Below are 24,010 nucleotides of genomic sequence, written 5' to 3' on the forward strand. Positions count from 1 at the left end.
CCCCTCTCATTCTTTGTCTTCAGGGGGAGCTGACCATGACCAGTGACATGGAGAACTTACAGGACGCTATGTACCTAGACACAGTGCCGGAGCCCTGGGCCAGGCGCGCCTACCCTTCCATTGCAGGCCTGGCAGCCTGGTGTTTGGACCTGCTCAACCGAATCAAGGAGTTGGAGGCCTGGGCAGGCGACTTTACGATGCCCCCCACTGTGTGGTTAACAGGCTTCTTCAACCCCCAGTCCTTCCTGACGGCCATCATGCAGTCCACAGCCCGCAAGAATGAGTGGCCCCCGGACCAGATGGCCTTGCAATGTGACGTGACAAAGAAGAACAGAGAGGAATTCAGGAGCCCCCCTCGGGAAGGGGCCTACATCCATGGCCTCTTCATGGAAGGCGCTCGCTGGGATGCACAGGTAAATCCTGGGATGAGCCAAAGGGCATCCCCTGTGGGCTGATTACATACACATTGCCCCCTGTAAAGTACAATTGCTAAAAGGGATGCCTTTTTTTTTTTTTTTTTTGCGGTACGCGGGCCTCTCACTGTTGTGGCCTCTCCCGCTGCGGAGCGCAGGCTCCGGACGCGCAGGCTCAGCGGCCATGGCTCACGGGCCCAGCCGCTCCGCGGCACGTGGGATCTTCCCGGACCGGGGCACGAACCCGTGTCCCCTGCATCGGCAGGCGGACTCTCAACCACTGTGCCACCAGGGAAGCCCAGGGATGCCCTTTGAGCATCCCTTGAGGCTGTCAAATCCTTTCTATGTAGCCAAGGATGACATAAAGAGTGCAGAGTGAGTAGAGAGGTTAAAAGCAACAGACTGGCTGGATCTGAATCCCAGCACTACCGCTTACTAATTCTGTGAAAAAATCTCAGTTTACTCAACTGTTTTTTAAAAAATATTTATTCGTTTAATTTATTTATTTGGCTATGCCAGGTCTTAGCTCTGGCACGTGGGATCTTTGTTGCTGCATGTGGGATCTTTGTTGTGGCATGCAGGATCTTTAGTTGCGGCATGCGGGCTCTTAGTTGCAGCATGTGGGATCTAGTTCCCTGACCAGGGATCGAACCCAGGCCCCCTGCATTGGGAGTGAAGAGTCTTAACCACTGGACCACCAGGGGAGTCCCTACTCAACTGTTAAATGGGAAAACAGAGTTGCTGTGATGATTAAACGAATTAATATGCAAGACCCTTAGAACAGTGCCTGATACATAGGGAGTGCTCAAAACTTGTTGTGTGACCTGGGGGTATAATTTCACCTCCCTGGTCCACTTTCCTCATTCATGAGCTCTTGGAGGGCAGGAATCCCTCCTACTTTTTACACTGCTACATGTTAGCAAAGGGGTGCCAGTGATATCATTTAAAGTGACACTTTGAATGGATTCCTCACTGCAGGCTAATACAAATTTGAGTCAGCATAAGATCAGAAAAGATGTTTTGTCTCTGATAGGAAACTAGCAAACAAGCACAGGTGGCTGGGATAAATGACATGAACAAGGATGGTTAACTCTAGGACAAGTTTACATTTGTTATACACATGATCTGGAAGGACTACTTAGTCAAATATCCCATTTGGCAATATTTGCACTGAACTATTCCTAGCAGTCAATACACAGGAACGTGGGAAAACTATTAGACGGTCTAGAAGATCCTACAAGTCCACATCAATATGCATAGAGAGCTGTACTAAGTTGAAGAGTGTCCCCTCAAAATTCATGTCCACCCAGAACCTCCAAATGGGACCTATTTGGAAAGGGGTCTTTACAAATGTAATTAGTGAAGATGAGGTCACGCTAGAATAGAGTAGGCGCTAAATCCAATGATCGGTGTCTTTGTAAGAGGAGAACGCTCTGTGAAGACGGAGGCAGAGACTGGAGGGGTGCATCTACAGGCCGAGGGAGGCCAAGGGCTGCAGCAACCACCAGACACTAGGGGAAAGGCATGGGACAGGTTCTGCCTCAGAGCCTCCAGAAGGAGCCAACCCTACCTACACTTTAAGACTTCTGGCCTGCAGGACTGTGAAAGAATACATTTCTGTTGTTTTGAGCCACTGTCTTTGTGATAATTTTGTTACGGCAGCCCTAGGAAACCAGTCAAGAGCCAACAGAAAGGACGGTAAAGTGGGGCAGTATTCAAGCAGCCTGAACGTTGAGAAGGAAGCCTACTTCTCTCTCTCCACCTGAACATTTGCACAAGTCTGTCAGTCGAGATCACATGTGGACTGTGTTAGGTGTAGGGTAGCCAGAGCTAGGATACTAAAGACGCCAAAATGAGAGAAGTGCAGAAAAGATAAGTAGGGGGGAAGCTCAGAAGGAGGAGCACTGGCACTGGGGGGACAAAAGGATATTTATTCCCAACAACTGCCTCCCATTTGTTCATTACCTTGTTTCCCAATAATAAAAACAAACAAAAAAATAACACCCGCCCACCAAGAACTCTTGTTCTCAGAGTCTATATCCCAGAAAGCATTCAGCAAAAAGGGACGGGTGGGCTTCCCTGGTGGCGCAGTGGTTGAGAATCTGCCTGCCAGTGCAGGGGACACGGGTTCGAGCCCTGGTCTGGGAAGATCCCACATGCCACGGAGCAACCAGGCCCGTCAGCCACAACTACTGAGCCTGCGCGTCTGGAGCGTGTGCTCCGCAACAAGAGAGGCCACGACAGGGAGAGGCCCGCGCACCGCGATGAAGAGTGGCCCCCGCTCACCGCAACTAGAGAAAGCCCTCGCACAGAAACGGAGACCCAACACAGTCAAAAATAAATATATAAATAAATAAAAGATTACTATTAAAAAAAAAGGGGGGGGAAGGGTAAGGATGTCCAAAATTCCTCTCCTCCATAAAACATATATATATATATATATATATATATATATACACACACACACACACACACACGTATATAAAGATATATATAATAAGATATAGTATATATCATATATATAAGATAATAGTATAAGGTATATATCAAAATCATATATAATAATTTTATACATATATATATATATATATATATATATACCAGAATCAAACTTGTCAGAACTCCGGAAATTAACCAAAGGCTTTTGGCAATCCAAGCAGTGTTTGCTGAAGAAAAATAACTGAAAAAAGAGCAAAGCATTAAATGCAAATGGATTAAACACTACAATTAAAAGGCAGAGATTGGCAGAATGGATTAAATTTTTAAAAACCTGATCCAACTACATGCTGTGTATAAGAGACACACTTTAGATTTAAAGACACAAATAGGTTGAAAGTAAACAGATGGAAAAGACATGCCATGAAAACAGTAACCAAAGAGAGTTGGGGGACTATACTAATAGTAGACAAAATAGACTTAAAAATTGTTATTAGAGAAAAGACAGAAGAGAGAGGAATTGTAGAGACCAAAAAAGGCATTTTACAATGATAAAAGGCCCACCCATCAAGAAGATATAACAATGACAAATACATGTGCATCTAACAAAAGAGACCCCAAAATAAAGGAGATGAAAACTGTCAGAATTGAAGGGAGAAACAGACAACTCAACCATAATAACTGACGACATTAACACCCCACTACTAATGGTGACAGCTAATGGTTATAGAGTTTCTTTCTGGGGTGATAAAAATATTCTGGAATTTAGATAGTGGTGATGACTGTACAAGTTTATAAATATACTAAAAACCAGTGAATTGTACATTTTAAAAGAGCTGGTTTTATGGTATATGGAAAAAGAAAGGTCCTACCCCTGCTGCCACTCCCTACCATAAACATTCAGTTGTGGGGGACAAGGGGTCCTCACTGTTTACCTTAGTTCTATTAGTTACTATGCCTCATGTCAGCCTCTACCAGAACTGAAGAGGCACATCCTTCCCATTAAATACATTTCATGGGAATTAAAACAAATTCTGTCCACAGCATAAGGGGCTCAGAATCACCTAGGCACAGGCAAGGAATCCATGAGTCACTCTGGATCATCATTTCCCAAAGTATGTTCAGAAAACCCTAGTGCCACGGGAAATGAATAGGTTGCAAGAAAAGGGTCCTGTGGTCAAATAAGTTTGGGAAAGACTGGGATAAATAAAGTCAAACTGTTTTCTTTACTGCCAGGACTTCTTGTCTTCAGTGTGCTAGTGTGCACCGTAAAGCTTCAGGTCCAGGGTATGGTAAGCACCACTTCCCAAGCTTATTTCACCAAGGCACCTTTTTGTTCCTCAGAATATTTCTCAGGACTACTAGGAAAAACTTCCCCAGACAGCACTATGGAGACATCTCAGAACCAGAGAGAGGACCCAGCTGGAAAGCTACAGAACAGCCAGGTCCCTGTTACCTGAGTGAAGATAGAACACAGCTCCCTCTGCTCAAAAAGAGAAAATGCTCTAGAGGGTGGAGGACAGCACATAAGAAGCTGGAACAGGACATAACCAAAGTCTTAACGTCTAAAGCGTTTGCCGGCAGGGACTGTGTCTTGCTCAGCTTTAAGTCCCTAGCACCTAGCATGACATCTGGCAAATAGCTGCATTCGGTATGCATACGAAATGACAAAATAAAACTAAGAGAAATTCAAGCCCCAAAGAGATTAATGTGCATATGATATGCAACAGCTTTTGGAACTCTGCTTCGAGAAGATATTCAGGCTGAAAAACAGTGGGAATATGATGTCCACCCCTCCACGGCACCCCATCGTGGGCTGTCGAGAGAACTTAGCAAGGGGGTGGGCCCAGGGCAACCAGGTCTTCCCAGTCTCTCTCCCAGATCTCCCAACAGGAGCAAGCCTGGCTGGCTGAGCTTGGGGCCTGACCTGAGATGTTCTCGTGTCCTTGTCCTCAGGCTGGGGCCATCACCGAGGGGAAGCTGAAGGAGCTGGTGTCCCCCATGCCTGTGTTGCTCCTCAAGGCCATCCCCGCAGATAAGCAGGATTGCCGCAGTACCTATCCCTGTCCTGTGTACAAGACTTGTCAGCGAGGACCCACCTACGTGTGGACTTTACACCTGAAGATGAAGGAGAAGCCTTCCAAGTGGGTTCTGGCCGGAGTAGCCTTGCTTCTCCAGGTGTAGCTCCTTGCAGACCCACCGAGGAGACAGAGCTGGGCTGGAGGCTGCCCAGAGGGACCAGTGGAGAGGGCGGACCACAGCCCTAGAGAAAGATGAGAAACCGAAAGCACTCACAGTTCTGAAGAATTCCTTTGGGGAACTCGGAGAGAAAGACCTAAAGTGAGGCAGAGCTAGAGGAGTGTGGACCTGGGAACTAGGGGAGAAGGGTCTCGTAACACTGACCCTTTCCTAATAAAGCGATTTATTCTTCAACTGTGTCTGGTCCAGGCTTTGAGCGTTGCAGAGTCATAAGTTATCATGAAGAGCCCAAGAGAAATGAGCCACAGGCACTTGAGCCCTGACGTCGTTACACAGCCCTACACGCAGCGCCCTAGTTCCCAGCTAGTCCGGGGCCCAGCGGCACCGGCATTGCCCGTGAATTAGAGTCTGCATTTAACAAGCTCCCCAGGCGATTTGTATGCACTTTATGGTTTGAGGAACGTTACTCTGGATCAGGGGGCCACCAAACTTTTTCTGTTAGGGATCAGATAGTAAATATTTTAGGCTTCGCAGGGCATACTGCTTCTGTTGCAACTGCTCACCTCTACCACTGTAACCCTGAAGCAGCCATAGATGATACCTAAATGAATGGGTGTGGCCACGTTCTAATAAAACTTTACAAAAACAGGCAGTGGGCTAAATTTTGCTGATCACTGCTCTAGAGGATAAGGGAAGTATATATGCAATATTTATCCTTCATTAACCCACACATCCATTTAACAAGTGTTTAACATCTACTACTTGCTGAGGACAAAACTGCAAACAAGGTGGATTGTTTCCTTGTCTTTCTGTCATCCTTCAGATCATTTAAGAGGGGCCCAAGGAGAAATCTTTCACCTAAAGCTCTTGAACCTAAAAGCTGGATGCCCAAAGAGGTCTACAGTTTTAATGAGCTGTAAAGAGCTCTATGGGGAGGCTTGTTTGTTAAGTCGTCTGGGGGTGTGGGTTCACCACTCCTTCTAGGATCATTATTCCCACATATCCTTGGAGAGACTTATTTTTGGATCAATTACTATTTAGTACAGTGGTTCTTCGTTTTGAGCAGGCATCAGAATCCCCTGGAGGACTTGTTAAAACAAAGATTGCTGGCCCCCACCCTTCAGAGTTTGATTCAGTAAGTCTAAGAAACTGCCAATGCTCCAAGTCTGGAGACTGCACTTTGAGAACTCCTGATTTCAAAACATAAAAACCCACCCTCTTACAAACCTCTGCTATGACAACACAGAATCTCATGCCAATTCCACCATGATTTTCCTGCTTTCTGCGTTGTGGTTCCCGCGTCCCCAAAAGAAGGGCCTTATTCCTCATCTTCATGCTATAAGAGAGTTAACAAATTCCTCTGGAATCCAGGGATTCCAACCTAAGTGCTGTCTCTCCTCACATCAGCCAGCAATGTACTTCCCATTGTCTGCCAACAACTTGCAGTTTCTTGCCTATAGTTCATCTGTTCCTATGGAGATAGCTCTGTCCTCCTCCTCAACATCACGCTTCCTGATCCTCACTGGGAACAGTACAGTGAGAGCAGGCAGAGGACGACCAAGATGGAAGGAAAGTGGTGTCGCGGTATGAGAGCAGGACACTCTGGGTCACGTCAGTTTTGGAGACAAGTGGTCAGGTTAGATATATGGGTTAATAAACCTCTAGATACACTATAAATTGGATCAATACTATTGATTTCTTCCTAACACGTACAGACAAAATGAGAGAAGGAAGATAATTTTAGAGGCCAGGACACTTTGGCAAAAATGATGGATGACCTAAGGGGGATGCCAGGAGAAAGAGGGGCAACTTGAGGCCCCAGAGCAAGTGGGAGGTGGGCATGGAAAGAGGACACCAGAGTGCCCTGCACTGGCCAAGCTCTCACCGGGGCACTAGGCCAGCAAGTTCCCATCACTGTTCTGCTGGCTGGTAAACTTGGTGGGTTTGTATGAGCTGATCTAGGAGCTCAACCACCACTTAGGGTCTGTGAGTTCCAGTCAGCACACAGTGGACGCTGCAGACACAGACAAGACAGGGAGTGACGACCAAGTTTATTGAAAACAAGGGAAGCTTGGAGTTAGCTTTGCACCTTTATGACAAAGACCACACTGAGCTCACTGGCCTCTACGCTCCCCGCTCTGTGACATAAGACCTTCTCTAGGACCACAGTTCTAAAGGGCGGATATGAGGTTCTTCCCAGCAGCAGCTGCAGCTAATCCAGTTAGACCCTTCCCAGAGACCACTCCTAAAACGGGACCTCCAAGTGACACATTTTCCCCAAGGGGTCCAAGAGAAGAGATGAGCTGAAAGGTGAAGACTTTTCTTTCTCCTGATGCAGAAGCAAGAAAGTCAACCTGCGTGAAATCCGATCCGGAGGCCGAGATATCCTCCGCGTCTAAAACCATGTCCCAGTCTCTCCTCTCCAATCCATGAAAAAATGAGAGAACAGGGATATTTTCTAAGAGATGCAATTTTTCCAGATGGAGCCAAGTTTGTTTTTTATTTTTTTTAATAAATTTATTTATTTTTGGCCGCGCTGGGTCTTTGTTGCTGCGCGCATGCTTTCTCTAGTTGCGGCGAGCGGGGGCTACTCTGTGTTGCGGTGCGCGGGCTTCTCACTGCGGTGGCTTCTCTTGTTGCAGAGCATGGGCTCTAGGTGCACGGGCTTCAGTAGTTGTGGCACGTGGGCTCTAGAATGCAGGCTCAGTAGTTGTGGCGCACGGGCTTAGTTGCTCCACGGCATGTGGACTCTTCCCGGACCAGGGCTTGAACCCGTGTCCTCTGCATTGGCAGGCGGATTGAGCATGGGCTTAGGTGCACGGGCTTCAGTAGTTGTGGCACGTGGGCTCTAGAATGCAGGCTCAGTAGTTGTGGCGCACGGGCTTAGTTGCTCCACGGCATGTGGACTCTTCCCGGACCAGGGCTTGAACCCGTGTCCTCTGCATTGGCAGGCGGATTGTTAACCACTGTGCAACCAGGGAAGCCCGCCAAGTATTTTTAAATGGACCAGGAGACAGACATGGGCTCAGACAGCTTGGCTATTGAAAGGGCTTCTTTCCCAAATGGGATCTTTGATGTTTGGCAAGGCTTGAGCTCCAGCTGAAACTTTTCCCACAGCGGGAGCACTTATAGGGTTTCTCTCCTGTGTGAACCCTCTGATGCCTATTAAAGTTGGATCTCTGAATAAAACTCTTCTCACAGATGGGGCACTTATAGGGCTTCTCCCCCGTGTGGATTTTCTCGTGGTGGCGCAGCCCCGAGAAGTCGCTAAAGCCCTTCCCACACGTATCACACTTGCAGGGCTTCTCGCCCGTGTGGATTCGCTGATGCTTCACGAAGTTTGAACTCCGCAGAAAGGCTTTTTTGCAGGTGGGGCACTGAAAGTACGTCTCTCCAGTGTGAGTTCTTTGGTGAAAATCCAGCTGGGAATTCCGGTAGAAGGCTTTCCCACACTCCCTGCAGGTAGGGAGTCTCTGGGCCATGGGGGCTCTCGGCTGCCGTCGCGGGGAGGCCTCTCTCTTCCCCTCCAGCCATGGCGTGGACGGCTCTCCGGGAAGAGGTGGCAGATGCTGACCCAGCTGTGTCCCGGAATTCCTCTCTCGGGGAGAGAGCTGCGCCCCTGTCCCCTCACCATGAAGGTTCTCCTGGGCCTCGGGGAGATTCTCTCCTTCTCCAAAGCATCTTGGCTCATCCTTGCTGAAGAGGCCACTCAAGGAAGTCTGAGGAGGCTCTCCTGAGGCTTGAGGGTCCTGGTCCCTGTAGTTCTCCAAGTTTAAGTTCTCTTTGTCATTCTCCTGTCTGTCCCCTGAATGGAGAAAGAAGATATGGAAAAGCTCAATCAGTGGTCTGCCCTGCTTTGCAGCTCATGTGTCAGAGAGGGTCATCACAAAACATTAATTCTTTTTCCCAAGAGGGCATCGGTGAGTGAAGAAAAACACTGTCCAGCCTGAGCACCTGGCACTCACTTCGCGTGTGTCCAGGCTGTGACTCAGCTCTGGAACCAAGGAGAACAAGTGACAGCAGAGGATGGCTCCCAGAGGCCAAAGTGGCCACCCCCACAAAGAAGCAGCAAGTTTCTTAAGCCCAGGAAAAACAAGTCTAGTATATGAGAGTACTACTCTAAAAATGTATTGGTTTTTATCTAATTATATATAAAAGATAAATATGATCACTAAAAACAATTTGAAAAGCATACACAAGAAAACCAAATCAACCTCAATTATACCACCCAGAGGCAACAACTATGAGTATACATTTCCTTCCAGTCTTTATCTAATTTATACATATGTATGTATGTATGTATGTATGTACATATGTATGTATGTGCTTTTTTCTGACACAACCGATATCATACTGTATAAACAGTTCTATTTCTGGCTTTGTAGCCTTTAAATTGTAGATGGTGGTACTTATCAATTCCACATGGATTCTCCCTTTCACAAGTCACCCCAAAATTCGTGAAATGCAACCATCTGTCATTTTACTGTGGTTGTGATGCACAGTGAGACTGCTGTGTAAAAGCGAACCCCTCGGTCTGCGCTTGAGTCCAGCATTCACTTGTGCTTCATTATGTCACGTAGCAGTTAAATTTTGTTTTTCCTCATCATAACTTGGGTTTTTGCTTATTACTACTTAATGATGCGTGTAGTAAAGATTTTTATTTTGGTGGTGGAATTTATCTTCAACTTTTATAAATTACTTTATTCCTGTAGATCTAAAGAAGCTGCTTGCCTTTCTCTTTCCTATATCAGTGTCTTTCAAATTATCAGCTAGAGACCAGAATCTGCTAGAGAACCAGACCTGAACTTGGTAATTCAGAGCCTTATAACATGTTCCTCTCAGATGGCAAAGGTACTTGCTTTTATCTTTAAAGAAGCCTTTATAAATATCATTTTAAAGAGATGAATAATGGCCCACTGTGGAGATGTCATAATAAACACATAAGAGGAAACATAATTTATTTAAGAGTTCTCCTACTATGGGAATCTAAGTTGTTTGTTATATTTTGCTACTATAAATAATGATGTGATAAGCCTTTTTCTTCATAAATTCTGCCCACATTTCTGATCACTATCTTAAAGGAGGTTCCTCAAAGTAGAATTACTGTGTCAATGGGCATGAATGGTATTAAGGCTGTTGACACCTACTGGCAAGTCGATTTCTGCGACTCTGCCATCCTCGGGTCTGAGAGGCTGGGCAGAGAGGAGGCGAGTGTTCAATACCTAAGCACGGACTGTGTCTCAAGTATCTGCCATTAAGGCTGGTGAAAAATGGCTTCTCATTGGTATAAATTTTAATTCTTTAGTTATTAAAGGATCAGTTTTTTCACACTTATGAGTTATTTTTCATACTCCAAGACTGCTGTCCACTTTTCTTTTTTTACTGGGAAAGTCACTTTTTTTCTTATCAGCTTTCATTAACTCCTTCTATATTAAGAAAAATAGTCACTTATCTGTCATGTTCGTGAAAAGAGTTTTTCACCATTTAGTTATTACTTTAATTTTGTTTGGGGTTATTTTTATGTATAGGAGTTGTAGTCTCTTTCTTTTTAAATACAGTCAAATCTATTAATCTTTTAATGATTCTTTTCCGTTGCTTTTATACTTATAAAAAGCTTCCCCAGCTTGACGTGAGTCAAACATTTACCCATTTTCTTCTCTATTATTATTTTATTTTCATATTTTATGTCTTTTTCATCTGTTTCCAACTTATTTTGGTATATGACATACATAAAATTTAAGCTGATTCCTCTTCCCAGTGTCTTTTCTCCTTATTTTGCTCATCCCATGGATTTGTTCTGCTTCTTCCTTCATCACATATTAAAGTCCTTTATAGACCAGCCTCTGTTCCCAGGCTCTGTCTTCTGTTCCACTGGCCTGTGCGTCTATTGTTATATCAGTATCCCACTGTGGTAATGAGTTTACCCTTTTAAAATGATATACTCTTAATATTTACAGACCCAACATTGATGAAACATTCTTCTTTCAAACCTTTTTACTGTTCTTGCAGTATTTTTCCTGATAACTACTTAAGAATCATTTTTCCAAATATAGTTGACCCTTGAACAACGAGGGGTTTGGGGCACCCACCCTGGTGCAGTCAAATTCCGAGTGTAACTTTATAGTCAGCCCTCAGTATCCAGGTTCTGCATTAGTGGATTCAACCAAATGTGGATCGTGTACAAATTTATTGAAAAAAATCTGAGCATAAGTGTTCCTGCACAGTTCAAACCTTTGCTATACAAGGGTCAACTGTATATATATATATATATGTATATATATATATATATATATATATATATATATATATATACATATATATATATACATATATATATATACGTATATACATATATATATATATATAATTTTAATCCTTTGTGAATTTGATTAGAGATATGAGTATAAGGGTTTTTGAGGCTTACTCACCTGCTGACCTTTAACAGTGAGCTGTTCTTCCATACGGTCAAACAAAATAGCGTATCTACCCTCTCCTGGGACATCGCCCCCTGCTCTGAGTCCAGATTTGGCAGACTGCTCACTCTTGTACCTTTGAGACCGGACTAGTCCTTTCCTGTCTTGGTATCACTGTCTCGTCCCTGCACACCTGGACTCCTGCGTCGGCTGCCCACAGGGTTCCCCTCCTCCAAGGGGACCCTCCCGGGCTGTCCTGCACGCGGCTGCTTCCTCAGCCTCTCTCCCCACAAATCCTCTCTCAAGAACCTACAATGGAATGGTACCATGTCAGCAGGTGAGATGATGGGAAAGAAAAAAAATAGAATGTTGCCATATGGAGATAGAGTGAGCTAGGTATCACAAATAAAATCCTACCGCACGGGAGTGCAGGGGCAATCCCTGTACCTTCCTCTCAATTTTGCTGTGAACCTGAAACTGCTCTAAAATATAAAGTCTATTAAAACAAAAATCCTACTGCAACAACCTCTAAAGCAGCATTTTCAAACTTTTTTTTTTGTCTGCTACCCACGATAAGAAATACTTTTATATCGAAAGATAGTACAGACGCACATATATAGAATAAAAATATCCTGAAACACTACCTACCCCGACATCTGGTATTTCCTATTTGCATTCTGATATTTTCTATTCGGTATTATCATTTCATTTTTTAAAATGCTGGTTGCAGCCCTATAAAATGTTTTCACAACCTGCTAACTGGTCACAAAATACAGTTTTAAAAATACTGCTCCAAAGGAATCCTTGTGTAGTAGTATTATGATAAATACGTTGCTTAAAATTAAAACCGTATGTCTCATGTGATGCTTGCTCTCTCTGTGGTATTGATACATTAGCGAAGGAAACAATTAATCAGGTCCTACTGGGGAGAAAGAATGGCCTGTCATACGGTTCCCATCCTTGGTCCTTTTATTCCTCCATGGTTCTGGGATCTTTTGTAGATTTGAGAGAGAGAGAGAGAGAGTGTGTGTGCAGGAATGTTTGACAGTTGATTTTACATAGCTGCAATGTTTTTAGAAGAATGTAGAAGGCAAAGGGTAATTGCTGTTTTACAGCAGAACAAGTTCATAGTTCTTCGTACGAGTCTTAAAATAATGTGATTTATGTGAAGTATTTGAGGTTGCTGCTGTTTAATGAGACTTAGATGCATGGAGATTAGCTAGACCATATTTTTCTGTTTGTCTTGTTTATTTTGTTGAGGGTGGGTCAGTTACCATTCACCATAACCAGAGTAAGAAAAGTCTAGTTACTTTGAACCTTCTTGTTAGGAAAGATAATAGTGGCCTGTTAGATAATCTTTTTTAATAATAGAATTCAACCCTTATCTGTTTTGGTCTCAACTGTACTAACCCTAATTCTCTCTAAGAAAGAAAGCTGTCACAACAGGCAAGAGTGAGGCAACAGATTGGATGCGGGGTCTTTCTTCCATGATTAAATATGTGTCAACAGCCCAATAGTCAGAGACGACACCCACCTCGGTACTCAAACTGGACTGACCAGATCACAGCCGGTTAGAACCAATGTAATAGAAACCAAGTACCGATATTGCCCCACCGCCTCCAATATAATGACTGGAGGTCAGAAATGGCTCTGGACCAGTAGAGGATCACTCACCTGTGCAGGTGGGTCTTGGGATCTTCTCGCTGATGTGTAGGTGTGGTCCTGTCAGCTCTGCCCCAAACCCAGCTGGATCAGTCAGGTCATGCTTGGGATTGGAAATGCCTGGTACAGAGAGAGATAATCTGTGGGCCTGGATGAATGGGGAGCACTGGGGACCAAGCCGTGTTGCTCGAAGGAGGGCCCTGAGTGCAAAGGGAACTAGGGAAGCTCTGGAGACCACTGAGGATGTGCGGAGCGTCTAAGACACCAGTACTCACGAGAAACCCAGGATATATGGTGAAGGCCACAAAAAGAAGATTCTGGGAGGGAGGAGTCAGACCACCTGGCAGGCTGGTGCGAGGGTCGTGACTGGGACCCCACGCATGGTTGGCTGGGACTGTGGTTAGTAGAAAAGACCATGCGTGGTCGGCCACCACTGAGCCCCGTCATAACTCAGCACCTACGAGCTATGTAACAGTGAGCAAATGACTTGATCTGATGCTCACTTTCATCAGCTTAAAATGGGAATTCCATCACCCGTTTCACAGATGAGAGGAGTTACTGTCCGTGAGGAGCAACACACAGTGCCAGGCGCACAGAACACGTTCAATACAGGGAGCTGTCACTATAACTCAACCACCTCCAGCTCCCCAGTTCCCAGCCATGTCTCTAATGATTTCCTTCACCCAGAGAACATCAAGCAGTGCGGCCGTCTCTAAAGCACACAGATGTCTCCTTCCATCGGGTTGACCCATGCCCGTACCTCCTGAGACCATTTTCCCGTAAGTCTCCAGCATGAGATCCCAGTATTGCTCCTTCTGAGTGGAATCCAGGTGCCTCCACTGCTCCTAGAGAAAAACACAATGCTGTGAGTCCAGGGAAGGCTTCTGAACCCTCCTTCCCTGCCTGTGGGAGGCTGAGAAGAAAGGAATGGGCCTCAGGATCCTGGCCATCAGATGGTCTGAGAAAGCATGGGAGGTGCTTCAACGGGAAATTGACAGGGCCTGCCTCAGTGTTTCTTGCCGTGGTTAGAAAACATTTAGGTTTTAAGTTCCGTATTTTCCTTTAAGTTGCCTGTTTTTGCGAGTGGAGAAGAAAGAGAAGGCAGGAGCCCTTTCTCCACTTTCCTTTTGCTTAACTCTCTCAGTGCTTATCAGAGAGGTCTTTGAGCAGCAGGGGCCCGATATTCCCCATATTTCATTAAAGTTTGGAAATTCAAGAGGGAAAGGAAAGAAATTTTTAAATGTATTTGTTGGAAAAGCAAGTGCAAATCAGTGAAGGGGTGTGAAGGGTAAAGAATGGCATCAGGCGAGTTGTGAGTCTCACTGTGAGACAGACTGTGGCCTCGGAGCAGAAATGCCGCAGCCACACACACTTCGAATCTCCCGACGGTTCTGAGTTTAGGTCCAACAGCAGATCAGTTTTCCTCCAGTGAGTGGGAAATGGAGGGGTTCCCTAGAGCAAGCTGTCCCTTGAGTACGCCCAAAACATGCCCTTCTCATCCTATGGAACTGAGCCTGGAGACTCAATGCTGGGAAGGCCATGGAGCTGGGGTCAACTTTTGTGAATCAAATAGCAGTCTCTCCACCAGGAGGCTGACTGTTAGACACTCAGTTTGTACAGCAGAGTGATGAACAGCACAGTCTCTCGTGTCAGACACACTGGGATTCACGTCCCAGGTCTGCCATTTCCAGCTGCGTGATCTTAAGGAAGTTACTAAACTTTTCTGGGCCTCAGTCCTCACCTAATGATTGTACTAGACTCAAAACACTGTCTGGAGGTTTAACAGAAGTAACCAAGTGTGAGCTACTTTCAAAGCACCCACTACTTTTCATTCACAGCATTCATCACAGTTTATTAAATATTTATATATATGTATACACACACACACACACACACACACACACACACACACTCACGAATGTATTTAATGAACATTGCCTCTGTAGCACATTCGCACCATGAGAAAAGGATCCTCCACTGTTCTCTCTCAGTTCCCAAGACCATGCCCAGGCTAGAGCAGGCACTCAGTAGAAGTTGTCTGGGTGAAACAAAGCCCTTAGCAAACAAGTGCTTGGTAGGCGGTCTATATTCTCACTATCACTACCACACGCAGCCTACAGGTTATCGGTCTCCCAAGGTTCACAGGGAGAATTCAGGGATCCTGCACACTCTCGGAAACCCCAAAGTGGATAACCATCTATTATCGCCATGAACGGCCAGCCAGGCCACAGGCGGCAGCAGTGAGGAGAGGAAGAATGAGAAGAGAAGTCACCCTCCATCACACCCAGCCCACTACCCGGGGAGGCCATTCCCCATTCTACATTAACTCTGCCCCCAGTACATTAAGGGGACTGGAAATGGCTGAAAGAGAGTGGAGACGCCAAAAATTCTTTAACTAGCAGACACTAAGCTTAAAAAAAAGAAAAGAAAAGGAGGAATTAAATTTCTCAGGGTGAAAAAAGTGAAAAGGTGAAAAGTGGAAAAGTGAACTCTATATGTTTATTAAGTATAACCACATTTTAAATATAGATTTTAATTTTTAAAAATTTAAAGGAGGAATTTTTAGCAACTTACTTTGTTAATCTTCTGTGAAGGAAGCTACCTTAACAGCCTACTGGAAATAACCAGCTTGAGCAAACACTGCTGAATACAGGAGTCCTCGGTCTTCCTGGTCAAAATACACAGACCCTCACGTCGGCGCTGGCAGAGAAAAGGATGGGCTGCCAAGCGCGGTAATATCTGCCTGGAGGCCTGGCTCGCCAGATACAGGCCTCGTCCACGGGCACCAAAAGAGTAGCCACCCAGCACAGTACAAGGCAGAAAGGAATACAGCCACCAAAACCCCCAAGGGCCACCATCAGCCCTTTCAAAGCCCAGGAAAGAGGCTTCAGGAGTCTCTGGAAGGCGTGCCTCCAGATTAAAGCCACAAATTTACTCAAGGAACTGCCCAGGAGCTAGGGATGCATATGAAGCCCCTTACTTAAGAGGCAAGACACCAACTGCAGCCATCTTCATTTTCTGTTATTTTTATAAGAGGAGAAAAAAGTCCAAATTCCTATTCTGGAAGGATGGAAGTATGAGATTTGATGGGGAAATAATCTCAATTTCATGTGGAAACAGCACCATCTTGTGGGTTTGTGGGGCACTGCCACAACTGACTGGCACACAGGCATCTGTACTGTGTTCCCTTCCCGAGGTTTGAAGACACAGGAACCGGCGCCAGTGCAACCCCAAGTCTGTGAGACTGTCTCTGACTCAATCACGGCATCTACCACTGTGGACCTCATACCCTGCCATTGTTCTCGAGGTTCCTAATTTAGGGAACAGATTAGAGAACATGATTCTTTATACTGTATTTAAACATTCCCTTCAGTTAGTTACAAAAGACTCCATTAAACATCGAGGTCCTTCTGATGCAAATAGTTGTTAGTTTGGGGGAGGGATATTGGGATCGGGTAGGGATGATTTTTGTTTGTTTGGGGTGAGTGGCTGTTAATCAGTTATCGGCTATATATAGGTAATTTATATATTACATATATTTATATACATACATTTATATGGTGCTGCTGGTGAGCATTTGGAATACTTTGACTTCAAGCTACCCAGAACAAGTCATGGTTAATGTCCTCATGTAACGTAGAGCTAATGTTTAACTCCGCTAAAATGTTAATAAATTGTATATGCCTTTCATAGGGATACTCTGTATTTACTATAGAAGCAATAATAATCCTCCAAGTTGACCTGAAATACTTGGCAGAATACCCAAATCTTTTTCACCAAGCAGCCTCCTGCCTAACAGTTTGGTTTCTGTGTACTTAAAAGCAGGAAGATGGGCACCCTTGAGTCACTAAAAAGCTGTATCCCTTCCCTGCCCCCTCCCCACCCTCTGCAAGGGGTAAACTGCAAAGCTCGGACTCTGGTTTCTAAATCTTTTGAGCCTGGAAAGCTGAGGCTCAGACACATCTACAGTGGCTTCCCTGTGTCCTCACCTTCACTCTCAAGTACCCCAAGAGGAAAGTCCCAAGAAGAGCTCCCCAAAGGTTTGAAACAATGTTCTGATTAAGGTCTACAGGTGCCTGAAAAAGTTGATTTTTTTTAACATCTTTATTGGAGTATAATTGCTTTACAATGCTGTGTTAGTTTCTGCTTTATAACAAAGCGGATCAGCTATACATATACACATATCCCCATATCTCCTCCCTCTTGCATCTCCCTCCCACCCTCCCTATCCCACCCCTCTAGGTAGTCACACAGCACCAAGCTGATCTCCCTGTGCTATGTGGCTGCTTCCCACTAGCTATCTTTTATTTATTTATTTTTTACATCTTTATTGGAGTATAATTGCTTTACAATGGTGTGTTAGTTTCTGCTGTATAACAAAGTGAATCAGCTCTACATATACACATATCCCCATATCCCCTCCCTCTTGTGTCTCCCTCCCACCCTCCCTATCCCACCCCTCTAGGTGGTCACAAAGCACCGAGCTGATCTCCCTGTGTTATGCGGCTGCTTCCCACTAGCTATCTATTTTTGTTTTTTTTTTTTACATCTTTATTGGAGTATAATTGCTTTACAATGGTGTGTTAGTTTCTGCTTTATAACAAAGTGAATCAGTTATACATATACATAGAGATATGTTCCCATATCTCTTCCCTCTTGCGTCTCCCTCCCTCCCACCCTCCCTATCCCACCCCTCCAGGCGGTCACAAAGCACCGAGCTGATCTCCCTGTGCTATGCGGCTGCTTCCCACTAGCTATCTACCTTACGTTTGGTAGTGTATATATGTCCATGCCACTCTCTCGCTTTGTCACAGCTTACCCTTCCCCCTTTCCGTGTCCTCAAGTCCATTCTCTACGTCTGCGTCTTTATTCCTGTCCTGCTCCTAGGTTCTTCAGAAAACGTTGATTTTTATCAAATAATTATGTTCACCACATAATCAAGATAAACCTGTTCTTGAGACTTCTGTTTACAGCCAAGATGGAGTAACAGGGAATGGATTTACCTCCCTGCTGAAACAACCAAAAACGGGGACAAGATATATGAAACAATGATTTGCAGACGATATACTTGAGGAAGAGCAGAACAGAGATCCCTGTGTGCCCTACAGTTGCCCAAACTTACCACCTGAAGAGGGCATCCAGAGCAGCAGGAGGAGCTCAGGGTCTGGGGAGGCCAAGAGGGTTACAGAGTTATCAGCAGGGCAGAAGACCAGACCAGGTGAGCTGCACACAGAGAGAGCTCTGGAGATCTGCAGAGAGTCCCCAGTAAGTCAAGGAAAGACCCCCCCCCCCACTGCCACCCAACAAAGAATCAGAAGGCACAGTCCCCAGAGCTCACAAAGTGCTGGAAACACTTCATATTTCCAGCAGCCAGAGTGGAAAACGTTGCCCATCAAGAAGCATAAGGTATAGTATCACCTCAGTACAGGAGGAAGATTAGCCCTAGACTAAAGGCTTCACTGGTGCCATGTAACAAACTGTATCCAAGTAACTTAACTGCATCCCAGAGCAGAGCTCAACAACATTTATAGGAATGCAAAAATATGCAGCCCCCAACAATGTAAAATTCACCATGCCTGACATGCAATCAAAGATTACTGGGCATACAAGGAAGTAGGGAAAAACATCTCATAATGAGGAGATCAAACCATCCATCAAAACTGACTCAGAACTGACACAGGTGATAAATTAGCAGACAAGGACATTAATACAGATATTATAAACATATTCCATATGTTCAAGGAGTTGGAGGAAAGATTGAACACATTAAGTACAGACATGAAAGATATGATAAAGCCCAAATTCAAACTTCTAGAGATGAAAAACATCTGAGATGCAAAATACACTGGATGGGATTAAAAGCAGATAAAACACTGCAGAAGAAAAGATTAATAAGCTTGAAGACATAAAACTAGAAACTACACAAAAGAAAACACAGAGATTAAAAAGAGAGAGAGAACAGAGCATCAGTCAGCTGTGGGTCAACTTGAAGAGATCTAATGTGTACATACACATGTTAAGATCATACATGTCCCACGTGCGTGCTATTCTCACAGTGCCCAAAGAAGCAGAGAAGGCAGGGAGACAGAAAAAGCAGTTGACATAACGGCCAGAATTTTTCCAAATCTGATGAAAGCTATAATCCAGCGGATCCAAGAATTTCAGTGAACCCCAAGAACAAGGAACATGAAGAAAATGACTCCAAGGCTCATCATGGTCAAAATTTTTTAAATCAGAGAGAAACTATTAAAAGCAAGCAAGAAAAATACGTTATATGCCGAAGAACAAAGACATGTGGCATGAAGAACAAAGAAGTACACGTGGCATGGTTCCATTTTGTGTAAAATTCCAGAAAATGCAAACTACTGTATGGTGACAGAAAGCAGACCAGTAGTTGCCTCAGGACTGGGGGGAGAGTAGAAGAGCAGCAGGGAGGGATATTACAAAAGGAAACCTTTGGGGGTGACATATGTTTACTATCTTGACTGCAGTTATGGCTTCACATCTGTATATACCATGTCCAAGAACTTATCAAATTGTACACTTTAAATAAGTGCACTCTACAGTTTGTCAGTCACACCTCCACAAGTGAGTGGGGGGAGAGGATAACCTGTCCCCACGTTAGATGTAACATTCGAGATCACAAAGTGACCCCAACGTGGAGGCCTAGACTAGGAAATGAAATAACAGTCTTTTCTCAGCATAACCCAAAGGTAATAAAAAAGGGAGACAAGATTGCTTCATCACAGCAAATTCTTCGAGGGCCCAGATTCTATTATTGAAGATGACAATTAGGAAACATTCTGCCTTCAAAGAAATATTGAAACTCGAGTTTCATTCCACATGTATGGCTGTCATCCTTGCTAGGCCTTCCTCTCTCCTCCGATTCTGAGAACGCTTCCCTTTTCAATCCACGGACTGTTGACAGACCCTCGGAGCGAGGTTCTGGGGTACGAGAAGCAGGGGAACCCCGCTCACCTGAGGTGCTGTGTGGAGAAGGGAGGCTCCAAAGTCTTGGTCTCTGATGAGCCTTTCCTCGGGTCGGGCAGGAAGTGGGGAGGCAGCCAGGGCTGAAGGCGGAGACAGGAAGATTAAAGAATCCCGATTTCCTGTCACCCACTAGCCACAGGGCACAGGTGCAAACCTCCACACATTAGAACCAACGCCTGTTCCGCCATCTGTGATCTCAGACTTGTGCTTACCTCCCTAACCCACTCCAACTCCCCCTACCTTCCCAGCTGCCTCACCCGTGTCTCCTCCCACCTCCCTCCCCAGAACCCAAATCCGAAAGGCCTGGCCCTGTCATAAGTGGTTTAAATTGCAGACTTTGAATCCCCAAATCAGAGTGATTCCTGTATGTCTACCCTGCTTCCGAACTTCCCAGAGACACCCCAGTCTGAGCGGCACATCATTTCAATTCACTCTTAGGCCTACTGACCACAATCCCGCAATTTCTCCAAGACGGCACCACACACACCACCTGCCCCTCACCTAGTCCTTGTTCCGAGTCGGACTCCTCTTTCACGATGTGGCTCAGTGGCTCCCCAGACCGGCAGGCTGAGTTCTGAAGCCCCAGCTCCTGAGGCACTTCAACATGGGCCTCCGCTTCCCGCAGTGGGCAGCTTTCAGGCTCCGCCTTCTGTGATAAGACTTCCTGTCCCAGAACTTGGATGCTGATCTAGAGACCACATGGTACTAATTACTGAAAGATCCAGAGTAAGGATTTCTGAAAGATACAAAGCTAACCTTCTAGAACGCATCATAAGGCAGTCCTTAGGGACATGGGGCAGGGAAAGAAAAAAGCCAGCATTTACTTCTGGTCCAGCGGGAACCAGGGAGGGAAACATCCTGAGAGAGGCCAGAAACCATGGCCTGGGCGCCCTTCCGACAGGCCACTGACGTTGTTTCTACTGGACAGTCTCCACCAATTAAAAGGCAGGCGTCTTTGGAACAGCTTCTCAAACATTCTAAAGATGGAATGGGATGGGAGATTTAGCTTCAATCCCTAATGGCTAAAAAGTGTGGAGAATCTCAGGGAGTCTTAGAATCAGGTGAGGCGTGGGGACACACTGAGATAGTATAACAAGAAATGTGCAACTGGGCTTTGTCCCAGGTTCCTGGCAAGCGCTCCTAAAACCCCTGGAATTTCCTGAAGGACAGGAGTGCCAGGAGCAACTCCTCCTATTCAGAAGGAGCCCCTTTCAACCATCCCTGAGCTGATGCTGACGAGGTGACTCTTGGTGGCCCCTAGACGGGTTCAGGATGGAGGCCAGTCCCCAGAGGAACTAATTAGGTGATCAGAGGGTTGGAACTTCCAGCGCCACCCCTCAACCTCCGGGGAAAGGGGCTGGAGATTCTCAATCACCAATGGCCAATGATGAAGCAATCATGCCTAAGTAATGAAACCTCCATAATAACTCCTAACCTGTGGGGTTCAGGGAGCTTCTGAGCTGGTGAATATATACAAGTGCCAGGAGAATGGTGTGCCCAGATGAGGGCGCAGATGCCCTGTGCCACCCCCATCTCCTCCATTTGGCTGTTTCTCAAACATATCCTTTATAACAAACCAGAAAATATGAGTAAAGTGTTTCCTTGAGATCTATGAGTCACTCTAGCAAACGATCAAACCCGAGGAGGGGGTTGTGGGAACCTTCAAATTTGTAGCCAGTGGGTCATAAGTACGGGTGGCCCCTGCAGCTTGTGATGGGGTCTGAAATGGGGTCAGTCTTATGGGACTAGCCCTTATCCTCTGGGGTCTGAGCCAAGCCAGACAGTGTCAGCGAATTGGTTGTTGGTGTGGAAAAGCCTACATATTTGGTGCCAGAAAAACAGACAACACCCCTGCTAAGACCCTAGAGGAGCCCTGTGCTTCAGTCAGAGATCACAAAACTCTCTGCTCACCCACTGCCACAGCTTCTGGGGGTCCCCCCTCAAGCTCTCCACAAGGGTCACTGCTTCCTCCCCGCTGCCTGGACACTGCTTCCGCACCCACATCTGGATCTCCCCGGGCAGGATGGTCAGGAACTGCTCCAACGTCAGGATCTCTAGGATCTGCTCCTTGGTGTGAACCTCTGGCTGCAGCCACTGGGAACAGAGCTTCCGAAGTTGTCTCAGGGTTTCGTGGGGCCCGGACATCACCTGGTAAGGAAACTGCCTGAAAAGCTGGCGTGCAGTCTCAGGGCTGGACGGCTCCCCTCGAGGGGTGTCATCTGGTCCAGAGAACGCGGACTCCTTGGGCTTGGCCCAAGGGCTTGGCGGCGGCAGGACTGGAGCCTGCCCCAGCTCCACGGGCATCGTCTGGCTTGGCAAGTCCTTTTAGGTGATGTGCTTCTGGGATGGAGTTGTCCCTGGGAGAACCAGGTCTTCACAGAGCCTCTCACAGGGACACTGGAGGGGGAGTGACAGTGATGCTATGCGGATGAGAGGGACGCACTTTCAGAAAGGACAAATTCACACGCCCTGCCTGAGAAGCCTCGGAGGCAACCGTGCATCTTCTGAAATCAATGGACACACTAATCTATTTTGAAAGATGGTAAACTTGAAGCCACAGAGCAAACCACTACTACCACATCTAAACTGTCATCATCACCCTGACCATTTTTACAACGTTCTCTCTTGGTCTTCAAAAGGCCAGACCAAGTAGAAGAATGAAACGCACCACATTATGCGTTTTCACTGTGGGTTTCCGGGTAAACAGCTCTTCTGCAAAACACTCCAATGTCTGCATCCATGTGTCTGCAGACCAAAAAATAAGGCTGAACAAAGACCTTGATGCCCTAGGAATGAAGGCTAAGGCTGAAATGATCAGATGCTTCCAAAATAAATATGAGGTTGAAGAGAACTCTTCCCCAAAAGGTGCAATGAAATTTCTAAGTGGCCTCTTTTGAATGCCACGTTGACAGTTGGGAATTTAGGAAAAACCTGTCACACTGAAATTTTCAACCCTGGACTGAAAGAAGGTTTAGAATAAATACTGACTACCTCAACAACATTCCTACAGACTTGAGGCAAGTAATCACTCTTTTATGGCAAGTGGTATCAAAATTCAGAAGACAGCAACTAAGACGGTGAAAAGAGAACTTTTCAATGGCAAAGTTAATATTAAGATATTTTTAAACAAGCATGCACTATTTCTAGCTAGCTTTCTTGCATGTAATCCTAATATTAGATTATTGGGTCTATCTTTAAATATTATGAAGGAGCTAGAGGTCATCATTTCTCCATAACATGAACCACAACAATCAATCACTTGGGTGTCTGGCTTAATCAGAGATCAGTACAACACTCTAGCTTTTGATGGCTGCTTTTTCCTTGAGGTGTAAGAGCGACGTCTTCACCCCCACCACTTCACCCAAACAATGCACCCTATATCATAACATCATTTAAAAATAAAACAAACAAAAAGAGAAAGCAATTTTTTTCAAGGGTACAAAAAAGGAAGGAGTAAGGTAAAAAGGATCGATCTAATATTCTGTTTCTCATGTGGACCTCACTAACTGTACTTTTTGTTTACGCAGAGACCTATATATTTCATTCATATATTCACGCAGCACCCAGAGTGCTACAGCAACATATGTTCTCAATAATTCAGGAATTCTGTTTCTGGTCATGGCAGCCCACCTACTGTAAACAATGACAAAACTGGAGAAAACCTAAGAGGCCACTGTTTTCAAGCACTGGCCAACCGGAAAGGCGAGAATGGAATCCCTGAGAGAAGAAAAGCTTGTGAGGAGGGCCACGATCATCCCGGCTGTCTGCCGGGGGATGATTTCCTAATCCCAGTGCAGGAGGCTGGAGCTCAAGCAGAGACCAGAGGTCTCTCTAAACTGAGGAGGCAGAGATCAGCATTTGGAGCTACCGAAGTGGCTGGGGGCGGAAGAACAACGC

At 45.5% G+C, this 24,010-nt stretch overlaps 2 protein-coding genes across 2 annotated transcripts in view; one reads left to right on the forward strand and one right to left on the reverse strand.

The window, feature by feature from the left end:
* DNAH9 (dynein axonemal heavy chain 9) overlaps positions 1-5,094 on the forward strand; it is a 301,371-nt gene extending 296,277 nt beyond the window's left edge. The window contains 2 exon segments of the mRNA XM_007455019.1: positions 24-413; positions 4,806-5,094. Coding sequence (XP_007455081.1) covers positions 24-413; positions 4,806-5,033 — 618 coding nt within the window. The 3' untranslated portion in view covers positions 5,034-5,094.
* A 2,992-nt stretch (positions 5,095-8,086) lies between these two features.
* On the reverse strand, positions 8,087-22,417 carry ZNF18 (zinc finger protein 18). The gene is made up of 6 exons (XM_007455007.1): positions 22,025-22,417; positions 20,615-20,801; positions 20,102-20,193; positions 13,884-13,968; positions 13,136-13,243; positions 8,087-8,853 (listed from the first exon to the last, which is right to left on the reverse strand). The coding sequence occupies exons 1-6, from the start codon at positions 22,415-22,417 to the stop codon at positions 8,087-8,089; spliced, it is 1,632 nt and encodes a 543-aa protein (XP_007455069.1).
* Between the last annotated feature and the right edge of the window lie 1,593 nt (positions 22,418-24,010).

The sequence above is a fragment of the Lipotes vexillifer genome, unplaced genomic scaffold (assembly GCF_000442215.2).
Source record: "Lipotes vexillifer unplaced genomic scaffold, Lipotes_vexillifer_v1.1 scaffold1233, whole genome shotgun sequence".
Lineage (NCBI taxonomy): Eukaryota > Metazoa > Chordata > Mammalia > Artiodactyla > Lipotidae > Lipotes > Lipotes vexillifer.

Coding starts and splice junctions, on each gene's coding strand:
- ZNF18 (XM_007455007.1), bottom strand. CDS start 22,417: ATGCCCGTGGAGCTGGGGCAGGCTCCAGTCCTGCCGCCGCCAAGCCCT. Junction 20,802..22,024: donor CCCAGAAGCTGTGGCAGTGG/GTGAGCAGAGAG, acceptor TGTGGTCTCTAG/ATCAGCATCCAAGTTCTGGG. Junction 8,854..13,135: donor CCCAAGACCCACCTGCACAG/GTGAGTGATCCT, acceptor TTCTCCATTCAG/GGGACAGACAGGAGAATGAC.